Source organism: Bombina bombina, chromosome 1 (genome assembly GCF_027579735.1).
Source record: "Bombina bombina isolate aBomBom1 chromosome 1, aBomBom1.pri, whole genome shotgun sequence".
Taxonomy (NCBI): domain Eukaryota; kingdom Metazoa; phylum Chordata; class Amphibia; order Anura; family Bombinatoridae; genus Bombina; species Bombina bombina.
Genome location: NC_069499.1, coordinates 460,401,716 through 460,426,364, shown reverse-complemented (window position 1 = coordinate 460,426,364; position 24,649 = coordinate 460,401,716). Strand labels below are relative to the sequence as shown.

Below are 24,649 nucleotides of genomic sequence, written 5' to 3'. Positions count from 1 at the left end.
GAACAATTCCTTCATATTTTTTCGCAATTGCAGTAATAAAGTGTGTTCAGTTTAAAATTTAAAGTGACAGTAACGGTTTTATTTTAAAACGTTTTTTGTACTTTGTTATCAAGTTTATGCCTGTTTAACATGTCTGAACTACCAGATAGACTGTGTTCTGAATGTGGGGAAGCCAGAGTTCCTTCTCATTTAAATAAATGTGATTTATGTGACAATGACAATGATGCCCAAGATGATTCCTCAAGTGAGGGGAGTAAGCATGGTACTGCATCATTCCCTCCTTCGTCTACACGAGTCTTGCCCACTCAGGAGGCCCCTAGTACATCTAGCGCGCCAATACTCCTTACTATGCAACAATTAACGGCTGTAATGGATAATTCTGTCAAAAACATTTTAGCCAAAATGCACACTTATCAGCGTAAGCGCGACTGCTCTGTTTTAGATACTGAAGAGCATGACGACGCTGATAATAATGGTTCTGAAGGGCCCCTAAACCAGTCTGATGGGGCCAGGGAGGTTTTGTCTGAGGGAGAAATTACAGATTCAGGGAACATTTCTCAACAAGCTGAACCTGATGTGATTACGTTTTAATTTAAGTTGGAACATCTCCGCGCTCTGCTTAAGGAGGTATTATCCACTCTGGATGATTGTGACAATTTGGTCATCCCAGAGAAACTATGTAAAATGGACAAGTTCCTAGAGGTCCCGGGGCTCCCAGAAGCTTTTCCTATACCCAAGCGGGTGGCGGACATTGTAAATAAAGAATGGGAAAGGCCCGGTATTCCTTTCGTCCCTCCCCCCATATTTAAAAAATTGTTTCCTATGGTCGACCCCAGAAAGGACTTATGGCAGACAGTCCCCAAGGTCGAGGGGAGCGGTTTCCACTTTAAACAAACGCACCACTATACCCATAGAAGATAGTTGTGCTTTCAAAGATCCTATGGATAAAAAATTAGAAGGTTTACTTAAAAAGATGTTTGTTCAGCAGGGTTACCTTCTACAACCAATTTCATGCATTGTCCCTGTCGCTACAGCCGCGTGTTTCTGGTTCGATGAGCTGGTAAAGGCGGTCGATAGTGATTCTCCTCCTTATGAGGAGATTATGGACAGAATCAATGCTCTCAAATTGGCTAATTCTTTCACCCTAGACGCCACTTTGCAATTGGCTAGGTTAGCGGCTAAGAATTCTGGGTTTGCTATTGTGGCGCGCAGAGCGCTTTGGTTGAAATCTTGGTCAGCTGATGCGTCTTCCAAGAACAAGCTACTTAACATTCCTTTCAAGGGGAAAACGCTGTTTGGCCCTGACTTGAAAGAGATTATCTCTGATATCACTGGGGGTAAGGGCCACGCCCTTCCTCAGGATCGGCCTTTCAAGGCCAAAAATAAACCTAATTTTCGTCCCTTTCGTAGAAACGGACCAGCCCAAAGTGCTACGTCCTCTAAGCAAGAGGGTAATACTTCTCAAGCCAAGCAAGCTTGGAGACCAATGCAAGGCTGGAACAAGGGAAAGCAGGCCAAGAAACCTGCCACTGCTACCAAGACAGCATGAAATGTTGGCCCCCGATCCGGGACCGGATCTGGTGGGGGGCAGACTCTCTCTCTTCGCTCAGGCTTGGGCAAGAGATGTTCTGGATCCTTGGACACTAGAAATAGTCTCCCAAGGTTATCTTCTGGAATTCAAGGGGCTTCCCCCAAGGGGGAGGTTCCACAGGTCTCAGTTGTCTTCAGACCACATAAAAAGACAGGCATTCTTACATTGTGTAGAAGACCTGTTAAAAATGGGAGTGATTCATCCTGTTCCATTAGGAGAACAAGGGATGGGGTTCTACTCCAATCTGTTCATAGTTCCCAAAAAAGAGGGAACGTTCAGACCAATTTTAGATCTCAAGATCTTAAACAAGTTTCTCAAGGTTCCATCGTTCAAAATGGAAACCATTCGAACAATTCTTCCTTCCATCCAGGAAGGTCAATTCATGACCACGGTGGATTTAATGGATGCGTATCTACATATTCCTATCCACAAGGAACATCATCGGTTCCTAAGGTTCGCATTCCTGGACAAGCATTACCAGTTCGTGGCGCTTCCTTTCGGATTAGCCACTGCTCCAAGGATTTTCACAAAGGTACTAGGGTCCCTTCTAGCTGTGCTAAGACCAAGGGGCATTGCTGTAGTACCTTACTTGGACGACATTCTGATTCAAGCGTCGTCCCTTCCTCAAGCAAAGGCTCACACGGACATCGTCCTGGCCTTTCTCAGATCTCACGGATGGAAAGTGAACGTGGAAAAGAGTTCTCTATCTCCGTCAACAAGGGTTCCCTTCTTGGGAACAATAATAGACTCCTTAGAAATGAGGATTTTTCTGACAGAGGCCAGAAAAACAAAACTTCTAGACTCTTGTCGGATACTTCATTCCGTTCCTCTTCCTTCCATAGCGCAGTGCATGGAAGTGATAGGTTTGATGGTAGCGGCAATGGACATAGTTCCTTTTGCGCGCATTCATCTAAGACCATTACAACTGTGCATGCTCAGTCAGTGGAATGGGGACTATACAGACTTGTCTCCGACGATACAAGTAGATCAGAGGACCAGAGACTCACTCCGTTGGTGGCTGACCCTGGACAACCTGTCCCAAGGGATGAGCTTCAGCAGACCAGAGTGGGTCATTGTCACGACCGACGCCAGCCTGATGGGCTGGGGCGCGGTCTGGGAACACCTGAAAGCTCAGGGTCTATGGTCTCGGGAAGAATCTCTTCTACCGATAAATATTCTGGAACTGAGAGCGATATTCAATGCTCTCAAGGCTTGGCCTCAGCTAGCGAAGGGCCAAGTTCATAAGGTTTCAATCAGACAACATGACGACTGTTGCGTATATCAACCATCAGGGGGGAACAAGGAGTTCCCTGGCGATGGAAGAAGTGACCAAAGTAATTCAATGGGCGGAGCTTCACTCCTGCCACCTGTCTGCAATCCACATCCCAGGAGTGGAAAATTGGGAAGCGGATTTTCTGAGTCGTCAGACATTGCATCCGGGGGAGTGGGAACTCCATCCGGAAATCTTTGCCCAAATCACTCAACTGTGGGGCATTCCAGACATGGATCTGATGGCCTCTCGTCAGAACTTCAAAGTTCCTTGCTACGGGTCCAGATCCAGGGATCCCAAGGCGGCTCTAGTGGATGCACTAGTAGCACCTTGGACCTTCAAACTAGCTTATGTATTCCCGCCGTTTCCTCTCATCCCCAGGCTGGTAGCCAGGATCAATCAGGAGAGGGCGTCGGTGATCTTGATAGCTCCTGCGTGGCCACGCAGGACTTGGTATGCAGATCTGGTGAATATGTCATCGGCTCCACCATGGAAGCTACCTTTGAGACGAGACCTTCTTGTTCAAGGTCCGTTCGAACATCCGAATCTGGTCTCACTCCAGCTGACTGCTTGGAGATTGAACGCTTGATCTTATCGAAGCGAGGGTTCTCAGATTCTGTTATCGATACTCTTGTTCAGGCCAGAAAGCCTGTAACTAGAAAGATTTACCACAAAATTTGGAAAAAATATATCTGTTGGTGTGAATCTAAAGGATTCCCTTGGGACAAGGTTAAGATTCCTAAGATTCTATCCTTCCTTCAAGAAGGATTGGAAAAAAGGATTATCTGCAAGTTCCCTGAAGGGACAGATTTCTGCCTTGTCTGTGTTACTTCACAAAAAGCTGGCAGCTGTGCCAGATGTTCAAGCCTTTGTTCAGGCTCTGGTTAGAATCAAGCCTGTTTACAAACCTTTGACTCCTCCTTGGAGTCTCAACTTAGTTCTTTCAGTTCTTCAGGGGGTTCCGTTTGAACCCTTACATTCCGTTGATATTAAGTTATTATCTTGGAAAGTTTTGTTTTTGGTTGCAATTTCTTCTGCTAGAAGAGTTTCTGAGTTATCTGCTCTGCAGTGTTCTCCTCCTTATCTGGTGTTCCATGCAGATAAGGTGGTTTTACGTACTAAACCTGGTTTTCTTCCGAAAAGTTGTTTCTAACAAAAACATTAACCAGGAGATTAGTCGTACCTTCTCTGTGTCCGAAACCAGTTTCAAAGAAGGAATGTTTGTTGCACAATTTGGATGTTGTTCGCGCTCTAAAATTCTATTTAGACGCTACAAAGGATTTTAGACAAACATCTTCCTTGTTTGTTGTTTATTCCGGTAAAAGGAGAGGTCAAAAAGCAACTTCTACCTCTCTCTCTTTTTGGATTAAAAGCATCATCAGATTGGCTTACGAGACTGCCGGACGGCAGCCTCCCGAAAGAATCACAGCTCATTCCACTAGGGCTGTGGCTTCCACATGGGCCTTCAAGAACGAGGCTTCTGTTGATCAGATATGTAGGGCAGCGACTTGGTCTTCACTGCACACTTTTACCAAATTTTACAAGTTTGATACTTTTGCTTCTTCTGAGGCTATTTTTGGGAGAAAGGTTTTGCAAGCCGTGGTGCCTTCCATCTAGGTGACCTGATTTGCTCCCTCCCATCATCCGTGTCCTAAAGCTTTGGTATTGGTTCCCACAAGTAAGGATGACGCCGTGGACCGGACACACCTATGTTGGAGAAAACAGAATTTATGTTTACCTGATAAATTACTTTCTCCAACGGTGTGTCCGGTCCACGGCCCGCCCTGGTTTTTTAATCAGGTATGATAATTTATTTTCTTTAACTACAGTCACCACGGTATCATATGGTTTCTCCTATGCAAATATTCCTCCTTAACGTCGGTCGAATGACTGGGGTAGGCGGAGCCTAGGAGGGATCATGTGACCAGCTTTGCTGGGCTCTTTGCCATTTCCTGTTGGGGAAGAGAATATCCCACAAGTAAGGATGACGCCGTGGACCGGACACACCGTTGGAGAAAGTAATTTATCAGGTAAACATAAATTCTGTTTGATGCTTACCTGATAAATTACTTTCTCTTACGGTGTATCCAGTCCACGGCCCACCCTGGCAATTAAGTCAGGTTCAAATTTATCTTTGTAAAACTACAGTCACCACTGCACCCTATGGTTTCTCCTTTTTCTCCTAACCGTCGGTCGAATGACTGGGGGGGCGGAGCCTGAGGGGGAGCTATATGGACAGCTCTGCTGTGTGCTCTCTTTGCCACTTCCTGTAGGGAATGAGAATATCCCACAAATAAGGATGAATCCGTGGACTGGATACACCGTAAGAGAAAGTAATTTATCAGGTAAGCATAAATTCTGTTTTTAAAAACTTTCCCATTTACTTCTATTATCTAATTTGATTCATTCTCTTGATATCCTTTGTTGAAAAGCATATCTAAATAGGCTCAGTGGCTGCACATAGAGGCCTCGCATGATTGACTCACCCCATGTGCATTGCTATTTCTTCAACGAAGGATATCTGAAGAATGAAGCAAATTAAATCTCTCTTTCTCGACTTACAAAGTGTAAATATAAAAAGACTGTGCACATTTTGTTAACCCCTTAAGGACAAGGCCATTTTTCAATTTCTTTCCCTGAAGGACCAGGGCTATTTTTAAATTTCTGCGGTGTTTGTGTTTAGCTGTAATTTTCCTCTTACTCATTTACTGTATCCATACATATTATATACCGTTTTTCTCGCCATTAAATGGACTTTCTAAAGATACCATTATTTTCATCATATCTTATCATTTACTTAAAAAAAAAAAAAAAGATAAAATATGAGGAAAAAAACACACTTTTTCTAACTTTGACCCCCACAATCTGTTACACATCTACAATCACCAAAAAACACCCATGCTAAATAGTTTCTAAATTTTGTCCTGAGTTTAGAAATACCCAATGTTTACATGTTCTTTGTTTTTTTTTTGCAAGTTATAGGGCCATAAATGCAAGTAGCACTTTGCTATTTCCAAACCACTTTTTTTCAAAATTAGCGCTAGTTACATTGTAACACTGATATCTTTCAGGAATCCCTGAATAGCCATCGACATGTATATATATTTTTTTAGAAGACATCCCAAAGTATTGCTCTAGGCCCATTTTGGTATATTTCATGCCACCATTTCACCACCAAATGCGATCAAATAAATAAAAATTGTTCACTTTTTCCCAAATATTTTCACAAACTTTAGGTTTCTCACTGAAATTATTTACAAACAACTTGTGCAATTATGGTATAAATGGTTGTAAATGCTTCTCTGGGATCCCCTTTGTTCAGAAATAGCAGACATATATGACTGTGGCGTTGCTTTTTGGTAATTAGAAGGCCGCTAAATGCCACTGCGCATCACACTTGTATTATGCCCAGCAGTGAAGGGGTTAATTAGGGAGCATGTAGGGAGCGTCTAGGGTTAATTTTAGCTTTAGTGTAGTAGACAACCCCAAGTATTGATCTAGGCCCATCTTGGTATATTTCATGCTACCATTTCACCGCTAAATGCGATCAAATAAAAAAAAAACGTAAAATTGTTCACAATTTTAGGTTTCTCGCTGAAATTATTTACAAACAACTTTTGCAAGTATGGCATAAATGATTGTAAATACTTCTCTGGGATCCCCTTTGTTCAGAAATAGCAGACATATGGCTTTGGCGTTGCCTTTTGATAATTATAAGGCCGCTAAATGCCGCTATGCACCACACATGTATTATTCCCAGCAGTGCAGGGGTTAATTAGGTAGTTTGTAGGGAGCTTGCAGGGTTAATTTTAGCTTTAGCGTAGAGATCAGCCTCCCACCTGACACATCACACCCCAGGATCCCTCCCAAACAGCTCTCTTCCCTCCCCCATCCCACAATTGTCCCCACCATCTTAAGTACTGGCAGAAAGTCTGCCAGTACTAAAATAAAAGGTATATTTATAAAAAAATTAACAAAAATTGTATAGCATATTTACAAATGCAGCTTTGTAGGATCCCCCCTTAGCCCTCAACCTCCCTGATCCCCCCCCCCCAAACAGCTCTCTAACCCTCTACCTTACTGGGAGCCATCTTGGGTACTGGCAGCTGTCTGCCAGTACCCAGTTTGCAAATAAATTTTTTTTTTTTTTCTTTTTTTCTGTAGTGTAGATTCCCCTCCCCCCCACAGACCAATCCCCCACCTGCTCCCAGATCCCTTAGATTTACTTTTATTAGGGATTTTATCCCCCCTTACTGCCACTTATAACAAATGTTTTTTCTGTAGTGTAGCGGTTCCCACCTGCTCCCTCCCCGTGCACACGCCTGCCTGCCCCCCCCCCTGTGCACGCGCGTTTGCCCGTGCGCGCTCCCGATGATCCCGCCCCCCTCTCTCTTCAGTCTGTCATCGATGGCCGCCCACCCGCCTCCCACGTCGGCTCCCACCCACCAACGATTGCGGCCATCGATGCCGGTGCAGAGGGGGCCACAGAGTGGCTCTCTCTGCATCTCATGAGGGAAAATATTATTGCAGGATGCCTCGATATCGAGGCAACACTGCAATAACCGTAAAGCGGCTGGAAGCGGTCAGAATCGCTTCCAGCCGCTTTAACCCCCAACGACGTACCCTGTACGACGCATGTCGTTAAGGGGTCAATGAAAGTGAATTGAAAAGTTGTTTAAAATTGCATGCTCTATCTGAATCATGAAAGTTTAATTTTGGCTTGTGTCCCTTTTAAAATGATGAGGTCTCCTAAGAACCTACGCTCAATTTAATAAAGCAGAAATATGTTACGTCACCAAAAAGAAAACGTTATTGTGTTAAACACTTTCTTCTCCCAGTGATTTGAACAGCATTACAGAAATACATGATTCAATTACTTGCTATCAACGTCCAAGATATAAATTAGCCCCTTAATGAAAGGATTTAAGTTCCCATTTGAGTACCCTTAATTAAGTGACCAGAACTTATTTAGATTCGGCAGGGGTTTAAACAGCAGTTGCACCCTACAGTTATTACTCTTTTAATAAAGGAAATATTTTTACACCTTCATAAAAGGGTTCAAATTCCTTTTGGAGTGCCCTTAAATGAGTGTCCAAAATGTAAATGAATTTAAATTCAGTAATACATTTTAGATAAAGCATAGACTGAATGCTGTCTTACGGGGAGGCATATCCAATAAGGACTTCTTATTCTCCACGTTTGCAGACCATCAGAGATGAAAATCATCGATTTTATCTTAGCTATTCCAGCTGTTAATCAAGGAAGAACCTTAGCAGCTTAGGCCCCTCAAACATTAGAGTGAAATAAATGGTTCCTTTAAAAATAAGACAGCCAGTAGTCTCAAACAGATCCTGCTTCCTATGTATTATGAATAGTTTCAAAAAGGCCAGACAGTACTTTTTTTTAACCCTTTCATGCTGGGGTTAACATGTCTACATCGGAACAACTGTTTCAATGTACACAGTTTGAAATCTTGCGATCGTGCTTGTGATCACGAGATTTCAATGAAGGGATCACGTCAGGGAGGCGCCCTATGATGCTAGGCATACCCCCAGACCGCGATCCCATCAGGGAAGCGCCAGTGGCTTCAGGAAAGCCAAGCTGTTAGGACGTTGTATTCCGTCCATCGGCACTAAAGCCCAGCAAAATTCGGACGGAATACAACGTCTTAACAGCGTTAAAAAGTTAATAAGGAGTTCTGTTGCTCTACCGGAAGATCCCCATAAAAACAGCAAGACAATGTATATATGTATGTGTGTATGTATATGTGTGTGTGTGTGTGTGTATATATGTGTATATATATGTATATATATATATATATATATATATATATATATATATATATATATATATATATATATATATGTATATATACATATATACATACATATATACATATATACATACAAAGTCATAGACAGGATTGCACAATCATACTTAAATAATGCCACGGTGCTCTGCTAATACCATAACAATACTCTCCAAAAAGCAGGCAGCTCACTGGTCTTTGCAGTAAAACTAGAATTTATTACATCAGTTTAAAAAACAAACGTTTCGGCACTGCATTGTGCCTTTGTCAATGTTATACAACAAAAAGTACAAGGACAGAGTACACCCAAGCACCCCGGATCAGTTAACATACATTTAAAACAAACCCCCTTAAATAGAGAACAGAGAATATCCCCACTTAGCCTTTACCGCCATTCCTATTGCATGCTCGTACAATCACCTAATCCCTGTGTCACGCTGACACGCTAGCCGTGCCTAGCGTGATGACGCATAGCACAGCGTTGTCATGACAACGTCCAAGGCGTTACGTCGACGAATGAGCCAGATACCAGGAGAACATCAGGGAACAATCTGCGCATATTCAGAACAACAAAGTTTCTTGAAGCGCAGCGGTTGCTATGGGCAACCAACGTAAACCAGCCACCTAATCAGGCAAGAGCCGCTCTGGGTGTCCCATAGTATGTGGCTACGGCGGAGGCAGTAAGGATGTGTAATCTTATCAGATTTTCATACCACACAACAAACATAATATAAATACAAAGTCACTTCACTTAAGTCTGTTATGTAATAGGAATATAAATCTGAAAGATATATCACAGCCGCAGATGCGATGTTAAAATGGACCAGAAAACTGTGACAAAAGTATATACAGAGGAAATTCATGGTCATATGATTATTAAATAGAAACTGCCTCAAATAATTAGTGAACATAATAAAATATGCACCAATAAATCAATGCTGCTACTCTATCTTTCTATCCATCAAACCCATAGGAGTATGGTAGTAACCAGACAGTGAAACTTCCACGGACCCAAGCTCTTATGAGGTCATTAACGTAAGCATTAATAAAAAGGGCTAAAATCCAAAGTAGTATTGAGTCCCTTTGGGGTCATAGTTCCCAATTTATGTATCCACCTGCTCTCACATTGGAGTAATTTTTTTCCCCTATCACCACCTCTTGGATTTGGTGGGATATGATCAATCAGCATTGATCTGATGCTTGACACCAGGTGTTTAAAGTTTGCACAGTGGCGTGCCACCGGTTGATCCGAGTCACCATCTTTCAGGGCTTCACGAATAGCGTGGCGATGATTTGCCATCCTGTCTCGGAAGGAGGTTATTGTTTTTCCTATATATATAAGTGAACATGGGCAAGACAACATGTAGATCACAAAGGTGCTGGTACAACTAAGACGATGGTTTATTTTAAACCGTTGGTTTTTGTGGGGGTGTTGAAAAGTGTCCCCTTTGCACATGCTGTTACATGTTGTACAACTCCCACAGGGGAAGCAACCTTTCTTGGATGACTTGAGCCATGTTTCCTTTTTGTAGTGGTTCACAGGATCTGCTTTAACCAAGATGTCCCTCAGGTTCCTTGCTCTGCAGTAGACCACCCTTGGAGCGGTCATCTTCTGAAAGGGTAACATGGGATCTGTGCCCACCACTGGCCAGTGGCGACGTGCTGCATTGGATAGACGTTCACAACCAGGTGTGTACGTGGTAATTAGATTCAGTTGTTCAGACTTATCCTTTTTAGGAACCCTGGTGTCTCGTAAAGTGTCCGTGCATAACAATTTCTCCTGTATTTCGCAGATGTCTGTCATGGGATAACCCCTTTTGTTCAATTTAATGCCCATTTCTTTTACTTGGGTAACTTGTGAATGTGTCTCACTGTTATTTCTCAGCGCCCTAGTAAGTTGGGAGGTGAGAATACCCTTTTTCTGGTGTCCCGGGTGAAAACTACTGGCGTGCAACAAAGAGTTGCGATCCGTGGGCTTAGAGTACAATTTAGTACCAAAACGCCAACCACCAGAGTCATTCACCTTGAACAAATTGAGGTCCAGAAAATTAACGTTGTCTGTACTGAATTCAAGCTTAAAACTAATAGGGCTGGCCATGAGGTTCAAATGCGACACCCACTCACGCAAAGACACTTCATCACCTCTCCATATCAGGAGAATATCATCGATGTAGCGGGTGTAAAAAGTCACCTGTGGATGTTCAAAAGGCTTCATGAGCTCCTGCTCATACCATGACATGTAAATATTTGCGTAAGTGGGTGCCACATTAGACCCCATGGCTGTGCCAGCCACCTGAAGATAATAGCAGTCCTCAAATTTAAAATAATTCTTCTCCAGACAAATAGTCAATAATTCACACAGGAACTCAATAGGAGGACCACTATAGTAGATGTTATTTGTCACCAAGGACCTGACCGCCTCCACCCCCCCAACATGGGGGATCACCGTGTAGAGGCTGTCCACGTCCATGGTGACCAGGATATCATCCTGTCTAAGAGCCACAAAGTCTGTGAGTCTCCTTGCCTGTTGAGGAGACTCACAGACTTTGTGGGGTGGAGGCGGTCAGGTCCTTGGTGACAAATAACATCTACTATAGTGGTCCTCCTATTGAGTTCCTGTGTGAATTATTGACTATTTGTCTGGAGAAGAATTATTTTAAATTTGAGGACTGCTACTACCTTCAGGTGGCTGGCACAGCCATGGGGTCTAATGTGGCACCCACTTACGCAAATATTTACATGTCATGGTATGAGCAGGAGCTCATGAAGCCTTTTGAACATCCACAGGTGACTTTTTACACCCGCTACATCGATGATGTTCTCTTGATATGGAGAGGTGATGAAGTGTCTTTGCGTGAGTGGGTGTCACATTTGAACCTCATGGCCAGCCCTATTCGTTTTTTAGCTTGAATTCAGTACAGACAACGTTAATTTTCTGGACCTCAATTTGTTCAAGGTGAATGACTCTGGTGGTTGGCGTTTTGGTACTAAATTGTACTCTAAGCCCACGGATCGCAACTCTTTGTTGCACGCCAGTAGTTTTCACCCTGGACACCAGAAAAAGGCTATTCTCACCTCCCAACTCACTAGGGCGCTGAGAAATAACAGTGAGACACATTCACAAGTTACCCAAGTAAAAGAAATGGGCATTAAATTGAATATAAGGGGTTATCCCATGACAGACATCTGCGAAATACAGGAGAAATTGTTATGCACGGACACTTTACGCGACACCAGGGTTCCTAAAAAGGATAAGTCTGAACAACTGAATCTAATTACCACGTACACACCTGGTTGTGAACGTCTATCCAATGCAGCACGTCGCCACTGGCCAGTGGTGGGCACAGATCCCATGTTACCCTTTCAGAAGATGACCGCTCCAAGGGTGGTCTACCGCAGAGCAAGGAACCTGAGGGACATCTTGGTTAAAGCAGATCCTGTGAACCACTACAAAAAGGAAACATGGCTCAAGTCATCCAAGAAAGGTTGCTTCCCCTGTGGGAGTTGTACAACATGTAACAGCATGTGCAAAGGGGACACTTTTCAACACCCCCACAAAAACCAACGGTTTAAAATAAACCATCGTCTTAGTTGTACCAGCACCTTTGTGATCTACATGTTGTCTTGCCCATGTTCACTTATATATATAGGAAAAACAATAACCTCCTTCCGAGACAGGATGGCAAATCATCGCCACGCTATTCGTGAAGCCCTGAAAGATGGTGACTCGGATCAACCGGTGGCACGCCACTGTGCAAACTTTAAACACCCGGCATCAGATCAATGCTGATTGATCATATCCCACCAAATCCAAGAGGTGGTGATAGGGGAAAAAAATTACTCCAATGTGAGAGCAGGTGGATACATAAATTGGGAACTATGACCCCAAAGGGACTCAATACTACTTTGGATTTTAGCCCTTTTTATTAATGCTTACGTTAATGACCTCATAAGAGCTTGGGTCCGTGGAAGTTTCACTGTCTGGTTACTACCATACTCCTATGGGTTTGATGGATAGAAAGATAGAGTAGCAGCATTGATTTATTGGTGCATATTTTATTATGTTCACTAATTATTTGAGGCAGTTTCTATTTAATAATCATATGACCATGAATTTCCTCTGTATATACTTTTGTCACAGTTTTCTGGTCCATTTTAACATCGCATCTGCGGCTGTGATATATCTTTCAGATTTATATTCCTATTACATAACAGACTTAAGTGAAGTGACTTTGTATTTATATTATGTTTGTTGTGTGGTATGAAAATCTGATAAGATTACACATCCTTACTGCCTCCGCCGTAGCCACATACTATGGGACACCCAGAGCGGCTCTTGCCTGATTAGGTGGCTGGTTTACGTTGGTTGCCCATAGCAACCGCTGCGCTTCAAGAAACTTTGTTGTTCTGAATATGCGCAGATTGTTCCCTGGTGTTCTCCTGGTATCTGGCTCATTCGTCGACGTAATGCCTTGGACGTTGTCATGACAACGCCGTGCTATGCGTCATCACGCTAGGCAGGCTAGCGTGTCAGCGTGACGCAGGGATTAGGTGATTGTACGAGCATGCATAGGAATGGCGGTAAAGGCTAAGTGGGGATATTCTCTATTTAAGGGGGTTTGTTTTAAATGTATGTTAACTGATCCGGGGTGCTTGGGTGCACTCTGTCCTTGTACTTTTTGTTGTATAACATTGACAAAGGCACAATGCAGTGCCGAAACGTTTGTTTTTTAAACTGATGTAATAAATTCTAGTTTTACTGCAAAGACCAGTGAGCTGCCTGCTTTTTGGAGAGTATATATATAATTACACTAAACATTATGCTAAAACCCATTAGATGAGACCACAGAAAGTGTATATTGTTGCCCACAAGAACACCCTTTATCCTAGCACACAAATAGGCTAAACCAAACAGCAATTTGTGCCCCTGGTTCCACAGACCCACATTACGCTAACCGGCGTGTCTTCTGATTAAATAATTAAAGGATTTTGGAGTTATGAAAAGCTACCATACAGCAGTGTATCCATAAGGAATCAGCCATTAAACAGTCCTGTTTCTTCAGACTGAAACGCACTTCAGAAATTCTTAAGAATAATCAATCCCAAAGTCAAAAGGAATTGGCAACTTGAGGTCCAAGTGTATCTCTTCTATAATGTATTGTTTTTTTTCTTATTAACTATCAACTTTATATTTCTCCAACATTGGTGTGTCCGGTCCACGGCGTCATCCTTACTTGTGGGATATTCTCTTCCCCAACAGGAAATGGCAAAGAGTCCCAGCAAAGCTGGTCACATGATCCCTCCTAGGCTCCGCCCACCCCAGTCATTCTCTTTGCCGTTGCACAGGCAACATCTCCACGGAGATGGTTAAGAGTTTTTTGGTGTTTAAATGTAGTTTTATTCTTCTATCAAGTGTTTGTTATTTTAAAATAGTGCTGGTATGTACTATTTACTCTGAAACAGAAAAGGATGAAGATTTCTGTTTGTAAGAGGAAGATGATTTTAGCAGACAGTAACTGAAATCAATTGCTGTTTCCACACAGGACTGTTGAGATGAAGTAACTTCAGTTGGGGGAAACAGTTAGCAGTCTTTTCTGCTTAAGGTATGACTAGACATATTTCTAACAAGACCATGTAATGCTGGAAGGCTGTCATTTCCCCTCATGGGGACCAGTAAGCCATTTTCTTAGTTAAACATAAAAGAATAAAGGGCTTCAAAAAGGGCTTAAAAACTGGCAGACATTTTTCTGGGCTAAAACAATTGCTTTACTAGGCATATTATGCAGATTCTAACTAATTATTGGTATTATAATCTTGGGGAACGTTTAGAAAAACGGCAGGCACTGTGTTGGACACCTTTTTCAGATGGGGGCCTTTCTAGTTATAGACAGAGCCTCATTCTGGGACTGTATAGGGGTTAAATGTAAAAACGGCTCCGGTTCCGTTAATTTAAGGGTTAAAGCTCTGAAATTTGGTGTGCAATACTTTTAATGCTTTAAGACACTGTGGTGAAATTTTGGTGAATTTTGAACAATTCCTTCATACTTTTTCACATATTCAGTAATAAAGTGTTTTCAGTTTGAAATTTAAAGTGACAGTAACGGTTTTATTTTAAAACGTTTTTTGTGCTTTGTTGACAAGTTTAAGCCTGTTTAACATGTCTGTACCATCAGATAAGCTGTGTTCTATATGTATGAAAGCCAATGTGTCTCCCCATTTAAATTTATGTGATAATTGTGCCATAGTGTCCAAACAAAGTAAGGACAGTATTGCAACAGATAATGATATTGCCCAAGATGATTCCTCAAATGAGGGGAGTAAACATGATACTACATCATCCCCTACTGTGTCTACACCAGTTATGCCCACACAGGAGGCCCCTAGTACATCTAGTGCACCAATACTTATTACCATGCAACAATTAACGGCTGTAATGGATAACTCCATAGCAAATCTTTTATCCAAAATGCCTACTTATCAGAGAAAGCGCGATTGCTCTGTTTTAAACACTGAAGAGCAAGAGGACGCTGATGATAACTGTTCTGACATACCCTCACACCAATCTCAAGGGGCCATGAGGGAGGTTTTGTCTGATGAAGAAATTTCAGATTCAGGAAAAATTTCTCATCAAGCTGAACCTGATGTTGTGACATTTAAATTTAAATTAGAACATCTCCGCGCACTGCTTAAGGAGGTGTTATCTACTCTGGATGATTGTGACAATTTGGTCATTCCAGAGAAATTATGTAAGATGGACAAGTTCCTAGAGGTTCCGGTGCCCCCCGACGCTTTTCCTATACCCAAGCGGGTGGCGGACATAGTAAATAAAGAGTGGGAAAGGCCCGGCATACCTTTTGTTCCCCCCCCTATATTTAAGAAATTATTTCCTATAGTCGACCCCAGAAAGGACTTATGGCAGACAGTCCCCAAGGTCGAGGGGGCGGTTTCTACTCTAAACAAACGCACTACTATTCCTATCGAAGATAGTTGTGCTTTCAAAGATCCTATGGATAAGAAATTAGAGGGTTTGCTTAAAAAGATTTTTGTACAGCAAGGTTACCTCCTACAACCAATTTCATGCATTGTTCCTGTCACTACGGCAGCGTGTTTCTGGTTCGAGGAACTAGAAAAATCGCTCAGTAAAGAATCTTCGTATGAGGAGGTTATGGACAGAGTTCAAGCACTTAAATTGGCTAACTCTTTTGTTTTAGATGCCGCTTTGCAATTAGCTAGATTAGCGGCGAAAAATTCAGGGTTTGCTGTCGTGGCGCGTAGAGCGCTTTGGCTAAAGTCTTGGTCAGCGGATGTGTCTTCCAAGACAAAATTGCTTAACATTCCTTTCAAAGGTAAAACATTATTTGGACCTGATTTGAAAGAGATTATTTCAGACATCACTGGGGGAAAGGGCCACGCCCTCCCACAGGATAGGTCTTTTAAGGCTAATAATAAGCCTAATTTTCGTCCCTTTCGCAGAAACGGACCAGTCTCTAATTCTGTATCCTCTAAGCAAGAGGGTAATACTTCACAACCCAAACCAGCCTGGAAACCAATGCAAGGCTGGAACAAGGGTAAGCAGGCCAAGAAGCCTACCACTGCTACCAAAACAGCATGAAGGGATAGCCCCCGATCCGGGACCGGATCTAGTGGGGGGCAGACTTTCTCTCTTTGCTCAGGCTTGAGCAAGAGATGTTCAGGATCCTTGGGCGCTAGAAATAGTTTCTCAAGGTTATCTCCTGGAATTCAAGGAACTACCCCCAAGGGGAAGGTTCCACAGGTCTCAATTATCTTCAAACCAAATAAAGAGACAGGCATTCTTACATTGTGTAGAAGACCTGTTAAAGATGGGAGTGATACATCCAGTTCCAATAAGAGAACAAGGAATGGGATTTTATTCCAATCTGTTCATAGTTCCCAAAAAAGAGGGAACATTCAGACCAATTTTGGATCTAAAGATCCTAAACAAATTTCTCAGGGTACCATCGTTCAAAATGGACACTATTCGAACGATCCTACCTACTATCCAGGAAAATCAATTTATGACTACCGTGGATTTAAAGGATGCGTACCTACATATTCCTATCCACAAGGAACATCATCAGTTCCTAAGGTTCGCTTTTCTGGACAAGCATTACCAGTTTGTGGCACTTCCATTCGGATTAGCCACTGCTCCAAGGATTTTCACAAAGGTACTAGGGTCCCTTCTAGCGGTTCTAAGACCAAGGGGCATTGCAGTAGTACCTTACTTGGACGACATCCTGATTCAAGCGTCGTCCCTGTCAAAAGCAAAGGCTCATACGGACATCGTCCTAGCCTTTCTCAGATCTCACGGATGGAAGGTGAACAAAGAAAAAAGTTCTCTGTCCCCGTCAACAAGAGTTCCCTTCTTGGGAACAATAATAGATTCCTTAGAAATGAGGATTTTTCTGACAGAGGTCAGAAAATCAAAACTTCTAAGCTCTTGTCAAGTACTTCATTCTGTTCCTCGTCCTTCCATAGCGCAGTGCATGGAAGTAATAGGATTGATGGTTGCAACAATGGACATAGTTCCTTTTGCACGAATTCATCTAAGACCATTACAACTGTGCATGCTCAGACAGTGGAATGGGGATTATACAGACTTGTCTCCGACGATTCAAGTAGATCAAAAGACCAGAGATTCACTCCGTTGGTGGCTGACCCTGGACAATCTGTCACAGGGAATGAGCTTCCGCAGACCAGAGTGGGTCATTGTCACGACTGACGCCAGCCTAGTGGGCTGGGGCGCGGTTTGGGAATCCCTGAAAGCTCAGGGTCTATGGTCTCGGGAAGAGTCTCTTCTCCCGATAAACATTCTGGAACTGAGAGCGATATTCAATGCTCTCAGAGCTTGGCCTCAACTAGCAAAGGCCAAATTCATAAGGTTTCAGTCAGACAACATGACGACCGTTGCATATATCAATCATCAGGGGGGAACAAGGACTTCCCTGGCGATGAAAGAAGTGACCAAGATAATTCAATGGGCGGAGGATCACTCCTGCCACTTGTCTGCGATCCACATCCCAGGAGTGGAAAATTGGGAAGCGGATTTTCTGAGTCGTCAGACATTCCATCCGGGGGAGTGGGAACTCCATCCGGAAATCTTTGCCCAAATAACTCAATTATGGGGCATTCCAGACATCGATATGATGGCGTCTCGTCAGAACTTCAAGGTTCCTTGCTACGGGTCCAGATCCAGGGATCCCAAGGCGACCCTAGTAGATGCACTAGTAGCACCTTGGACCTTCAACCTAGCTTATGTATTCCCACCGTTTCCTCTCATCCCCAGGCTGGTAGCCAGGATCAATCAGGAGAGGGCCTCGGTGATCTTGATAGCTCCTGCGTGGCCACGCAGGACTTGGTATGCAGACCTGGTGAATATGTCATCGGCTCCACCATGGAAGCTACCTTTGAGACAGGACCTTCTTGTTCAGGGTCCATTCGAACATCCGAATCTGGTTTCCCTCCAACTGACGGCTTGGAGATTGAACGCTTGATTTTATCAAAGCGTGGGTTTTCAGATTCTGTAATAGATACTCTGATTCAGGCTAGAAAGCCTGTAACTAGAAAAATTTACCATAAAATATGGAAAAAAATATATCTGTTGGTGTGAATCTAAAGGATTCCCATGGAACAAGATAAAAATTCCTAAGATTCTATCCTTTCTACAAGAAGGTTTGGAGAAAGGATTATCTGCAAGTTCTCTGAAGGGACAGATCTCTGCTTTATCTGTTTTACTTCACAAAAGACTGGCAGCTGTGCCAGATGTTCAAGCATTTGTTCAGGATCTGGTTAGGATCAAGCCTGTTTACAGACCTTTGACTCCTCCCTGGAGTCTAAATCTAGTTCTTTCAGTTCTTCAAGGGGTTCCGTTTGAACCCTTACATTCCGTAGATATTAAGTTATTATCTTGGAAAGTTTTGTTTTTGGTTGCAATTTCTTCTGCTAGAAGAGTTTCAGAGTTATCTGCTCTGCAGTGTTCTCCGCCCTATCTGGTGTTCCATGCAGATAAGGTGGTTTTGCGTACTAAGCCTGGTTTTCTTCCGAAAGTTGTTTCCAACAAAAATATTAACCAGGAGATAGTTGTACCTTCTTTGTGTCCGAATCCAGTTTCAAAGAAGGAACGTTTGTTACACAATTTGGACGTAGTCCGTGCTCTAAAATTCTATTTAGAGGCTACTAAAGATTTCAGACAAACATCTTCCTTGTTTGTTGTTTATTCTGGTAAAAGGAGAGGTCAAAAAACGACTTCTACCTCTCTTTCCTTTTTGGCTTAAAAGCATTATCCGATTGGCTTATGAGACTGCCGGACGGCAGCCTCCTGAAAGAATCACAGCTCACTCCACTAGGGCTGTGGCTTCCACATGGGCCTTCAAGAACGAGGCTTCTGTTGACCAGATATGTAAGGCAGCGACTTGGTCTTCACTGCACACTTTTGCCAATTTTTACAAATTTGATACTTTTGCTTCTTCGGAGGCTATTTTTGGGAGAAAGGTTTTGCAAGCCATGGTGCCTTCCATTTAGGTGACCTGATTTGCTCCCTCCCTTCATCCGTGTCCTAAAGCTTTGGTATTGGTTCCCACAAGTAAGGATGACGCCGTGGACCGGACACACCAATGTTGGAGAAAACAGAATTTATGCTTACCTGATAAATTACTTTCTCCAACGGTGTGTCCGGTCCACGGCCCGCCCTGGTTTTTTTAATCAGGTCTGATGAATTATTTTCTCTAACTACAGTCACCACGGTATCATATGGTTTCTCCTATATATATTTCCTCCTGTCCGTCGGTCGAATGACTGGGGTGGGCGGAGCCTAGGAGGGATCATGTGACCAGCTTTGCTGGGACTCTTTGCCATTTCCTGTTGGGGAAGAGAATATCCCACAAGTAAGGATGACGCCGTGGACCGGACACACCGTTGGAGAAAGTAATTTATCAGGTAAGCATAAATTCTGTTTTTGTAGACAATTGATCAAGTTAACATAATTCTTGATATTCCTTGTCTGGCCAATGATAGTTTGATTTCTTCTGAATAAACTTTAAAGTAACCCTGCACACACAATCCCAAACAGTCAGCCTTATCAAATCAAGATCCAGAGAATTTAAGTGTAAACTAGTGAAGCTGAATGTCTGATAGCTGAAGAAGTAGGTTTATCAGAATCAGTTGTTTTTATAATTATGTAATCATGAACAGGATCATGTTTGTCCATGAAAGAATGTTGTACAGCATTGGTTTTATGTTGCTTTGAATGAAGCCTAGAATAAGAAGTAATAGAAGTAAATTGAGTGTTTTTGAAAAACATTCTTCTGGAGTTATTGAATGACAAATATCTAAACAAAACACATTAAAGGGGCAGTAAAGTAAAAAAAAAAAAAAAAAAACCTTTCATGGTTTAAAGTGTCAGTAAACCTCAAAATAATGTTATATAATTCTGCACAATGCTCTTCAGGCTTGGCCTCAGTTAACAACCCTGAGGTTCATCAGATTTCAGTCGGACAACATCACGACTGTGGCTTACATCAACCATCAAGGGGGAGCCAGGAGTTCCTTAGCGATGTTAGAAGTCTCCAAAATAATTCGCTGGGCAGAGAAACACTCTTGCCACCTATCAGCGATCCATATCCCAGGTGTAGAGAACTGGGAGGCGGATTTTCTAAGTCGTCAGACTTTTCATCCGGGGGAGTGGGAACTCCATCCGGAGGTGTTTGCTCAATTGATTCGTCGTTGGGGCAAACCAGAATTGGATCTCATGGCGTCTCGCCAGAACGCCAAGCTTCCTTATTACGGATCCAGGTCCAGGGACCCGGAAGCGACGCTGATAGATGCTCTAGTAGCGCCTTGGTATTTCAACCTGGCTTACGTGTTTCCACCGTTTCCTCTGCTCCCTCGACTGATTGCCAAGATCAAGTAGGAGAGAGCATCAGTTATTTTGATAGCGCCTGCGTGGCCACGCAGGACCTGGTATGCAGACCTAGTGGACATGTCATCCTTTCCACCTTGGACTCTGCCTTTGAGACGAGACCTTCTACTTCAAGGTCCTTTCAATCATCCAAATCTAATTTCTCTGAGACTGACTGCATGGAGATTGAACGCTTGATTTTATCAAAGCGTGGCTTCTCCGAGTCTGTTATTGATACCTTAATACAGGCACGAAAGCCTGTTACCAGGAAAATTTACCATAAGATATGGCGTAAATATCTTTACTGGTGTGAATCCAAGAGTTACTCATGGAGTAAGGTCAGGATTCCTAGGATATTAGCTTTTCTCCAAGAGGGTTTGGAGAAAGGATTATCAGCTAGTTCTTTTAAGGGACAGATCTCTGCACTGTCTATTCTTTTGCACAAGCGTCTGGCGGATGTTCCAGACGTTCAGGCGTTTTGTCAGGCGTTGGTTAGAATCAAGCCTGTGTTTAAACCTGTTGCTCCCCCATGGAGCTTAAATTTGGTTCTTAAAGTTCTTCAAGGGGTTCCGTTTGAACCTCTTCATTCCATAGATATCAAGCTTTTGTCTTGGAAAGTTCTTTTTTTGATGGCTATTTCCTCGGCTCGTAGAGTCTCTGAGTTATCTGCTTTACAATGTGATTCTCCTTATCTGATCTTCCATGCAGATAAGGTAGTTCTGCTTACAAAACCTGGGTTTTTGCCTAAGGTAGTATCTAATAAGAATATCAATCAAGAGATTGTTGTTCCATCATTATGTCCTAATCCTTCTTCAAAGAAGGAACGTCTTTTACATAATCTGGACGTGGTTCGTGCTTTAAAGTTTTACTTACAAGCTACTAAAGATTTTCGTCAAACATCTGCTTTGTTTGTGGTTTACTCTGGACAGAGGAGAGGTCAAAAGGCTTCGGCATCCTCTCTTTTTGGCTAAGAAGCATAATCCGCTTAGCCTATGAGACTGCTGGACAGCAGCCTCCTGAAAGGATTACAGCTCATTCTACTAGAGCTGTGGCTTCCACTTGGGCCTTTAAAAATGAACAGATTTGCAAGGCGGCGACTTGGTCTTCGCTTCATACTTTTTCAAAATTCTACAAATTTGATACTTTTGCTTCTTCGGAGGCTATTTTTGGGAGAAAGGTTCTACAGGCAGTGGTACCTTCCGTTTAAGTACCTGCCTTGTCCCTCCCTTCATCCGTGTACTTTAGCTTTGGTATTGGTATCCCACAAGTAATGGATGATCCTTGGACTGGATACACCTTACAAGAGAAAACACAATTTATGCTTACCTGATAAATGTGTTTCTCTTGTGGTGTATCCAGTCCACGGCCCGCCCTGTCATTTTCAGCCAGGTCAAAATTTAGATTTAAACTACAGTCACCACTGCACCCTATGGTTTCTCCTTTCTCAGCTTGTTTCGGTCGAATGACTGGATATGGCAGTTAGGGGAGGAGCTATATAGCAGCTCTGCTGTGGGTGTCCTCTTGCAACTTCCTGTTGGGAAGGAGAATATCCCACAAGTAATGGATGATCCGTGGACTGGATATGCCACAAGAGAAATAAATTTATCAGGTAAGCATAAATTGTTTTTTTCATACCCGATCTTTATAGTGAGTCTGTTTTTTTCACACAGCGCATCGGGCCAGCTGTATAGTCACAGCCTGGCCCGACCGCGCCATTATACACAGTGCAGCTCGCTCCTGCTCTGTCTGACAGCAGGAACGAGCTGCACTGTGTATAATGGCACGGTCAGACTGGGCTGTGACTATACAGCTGGCCCAATGCGCTGTGTGAAATCTGGTGTTTACTGTGCCTTTAAAGATTCAGGTGTCCTATGTCATTTGTGAGAATGTGATGTACAAAAGAACAAGCAGACAATAAGTTTTTTTCTTCCATTCTAATTAGAATTGGTTTTATTTTTTTGAGATGTGTTTGTTTATTTGTACCAACAACATAGAACATTGAGGCTGCTAGCAATTTTTAATTTCTAAACTGCATAATTTACAAAGTACCTCAGAGGCTGATGAGACAATTGACAAAAGCAGACTTTGGCTTTTAGATAACATTGCAATTACAATATATTACATAAATAAGCAATCATTTTATGGCTATATATATTTACCCCCCCCCCCCCAATAAATTATATCACTTGGGTGGATGGGGTGACTTGAATGGTAGTTGAGCCAACAAAAGGGAAACTATTCTCTTACCTACTTCTTGCATATCTTTATTTAACACTTGCTATATTACTGCTACATTCTTTTAAAACTGCATTAAAACTTTATATCTGATTACATATCTTGCAATTTTTATCAACCAGGTTCGCAATGTGAGATGCATCAAATGTCATAAATGGGGTCATGTGAATACAGACAGAGAATGTCCACTGTTTGGCCTTTCTGGAATTAATGCAAGTTCAGTCACCACTGATGGATCTGGTAAGAATTACTTCATGGTAATGTTACATGATTGACTACTGTTGATTCCTGTAACAAAACTAAGGGAAGTCTATAGAGGTAACCTTTTGCCTTTACAACTTGCTGGGAGACATTTGCTGAAGATAATCAGATTATTCTTATATGCAATTGTTTTAAGATTCACTACATCGTTAGCCTTATTACTTCGCCAGATGATTCAAGCATTTTTGTGCAGAATTTTACCATTTTTTGTTAACTAATGTGCTATACTCATGTATACAATGTTTGGCATAAATATTAACCCTTTCGTGACTGGGTTAAAGTGTCTACATCGGAACAACTGTTCCGATGTAGACAAATTGAAAGCACACGATCGCGAGATTTCAATTATTGGATCGCGTCTGGGGGGCGTCTCTACAACCCGAGGAACGCCCTCCAGACCGCGATCAAATCCTGGATGCACAGAAGGCTTCAGGACAGCCGTTGGCTATGACGGCTCTAAAGCCCAATGTAATAATGATGGAATAGAACGGCATAATGGCATTAAAAGGTTAACAAGATAAACAGAAGCAGGTTACACTTTGTTTTAAGTGTTTGTATCAACCTTTATATATTTCAAGAATTTTAAGACCATTAAGGAAATGCTGTTACATATAAACAAACACATCAATCAGAAATCCAATATGTTAGATGTTCCATTTTTGTTTAATAGTGTGGCATAATCGGTTTTATATATATATATATATATATATATATATATATATATATATATATATATATATATATATATATATATATATATATATATATATATATATATATGTGTGTGTGTGATATGTTTTTATAGTAAAGATAGTATATGCTCCTATATGCCTAAGAAATGGCAGCAAAATCTGTGCTGGAAGCAGAAAATGTTATCCTTGCAGCAGGAATTGTTTGTGCTTTCTACCCTTCTAGATTGTAAGTTCCCACAGGAATAGGGCCCTCTATTCCTTCTGTATGTGTTCGTCAAATTGTGTCCTGTCTCTTACAAGTCTTATCATTGTTTTATTTAAATGAATTACGTTTGTAACGTGTCTGTCGCCAGTTGCGCACGCATCCTCAAAGGAATGTTGGCTGGAGAAGAACTTTGCTGCATCCAGGTGGATTCCGAAAATGGCAGGGTGGTGAAAGAATCGACCCTGCCATTTTCGGAATCCACCTGGATGCAGCATAGGCAAGCCCAAAGCCTAAAAAAAAAACTGAAATAACTAAAACACGTAACCGCCCTTAAGAAACAAAAACAGATACCCACCTGCACGAATTATAACAAAAAACCCTACCCACACGAAGTATAACAAAAAAAACCTAACCTCCCGCACAAAGTATTAACAAACACCTAAACCGCAAACACCCACATCACAAAATAATAAAGTAATTAACCCCTTATCTGCAAATAACATAATTAACCCCTAAACCGCCAACCCCCAACATCGCAATTAACCTATTAACTCCTAAACCGCCAACCCCCCAAATCCTAACACTAAGCCTCAAATAGGTACTCACCGTTCTGAAGTCAAGCGGTGAAGGTCTTCTTCCAGACGGCTCCATCATCTTCTATCTTCATCCGGA

General features: G+C 42.3%; 1 protein-coding gene across 1 annotated transcript in view; it reads left to right on the top strand.

Moving 5' to 3' along the window:
- Positions 1 to 24,649, top strand: part of CIR1 (corepressor interacting with RBPJ, CIR1) — a 440,401-nt gene that overhangs the window by 69,174 nt on the left and 346,578 nt on the right. The window contains exon 6 of the mRNA XM_053698458.1: positions 22,942 to 23,059. Within this exon, the coding sequence (XP_053554433.1) occupies positions 22,942 to 23,059 (118 nt within the window). The remainder of the gene's footprint in view (positions 1 to 22,941; positions 23,060 to 24,649) is intronic.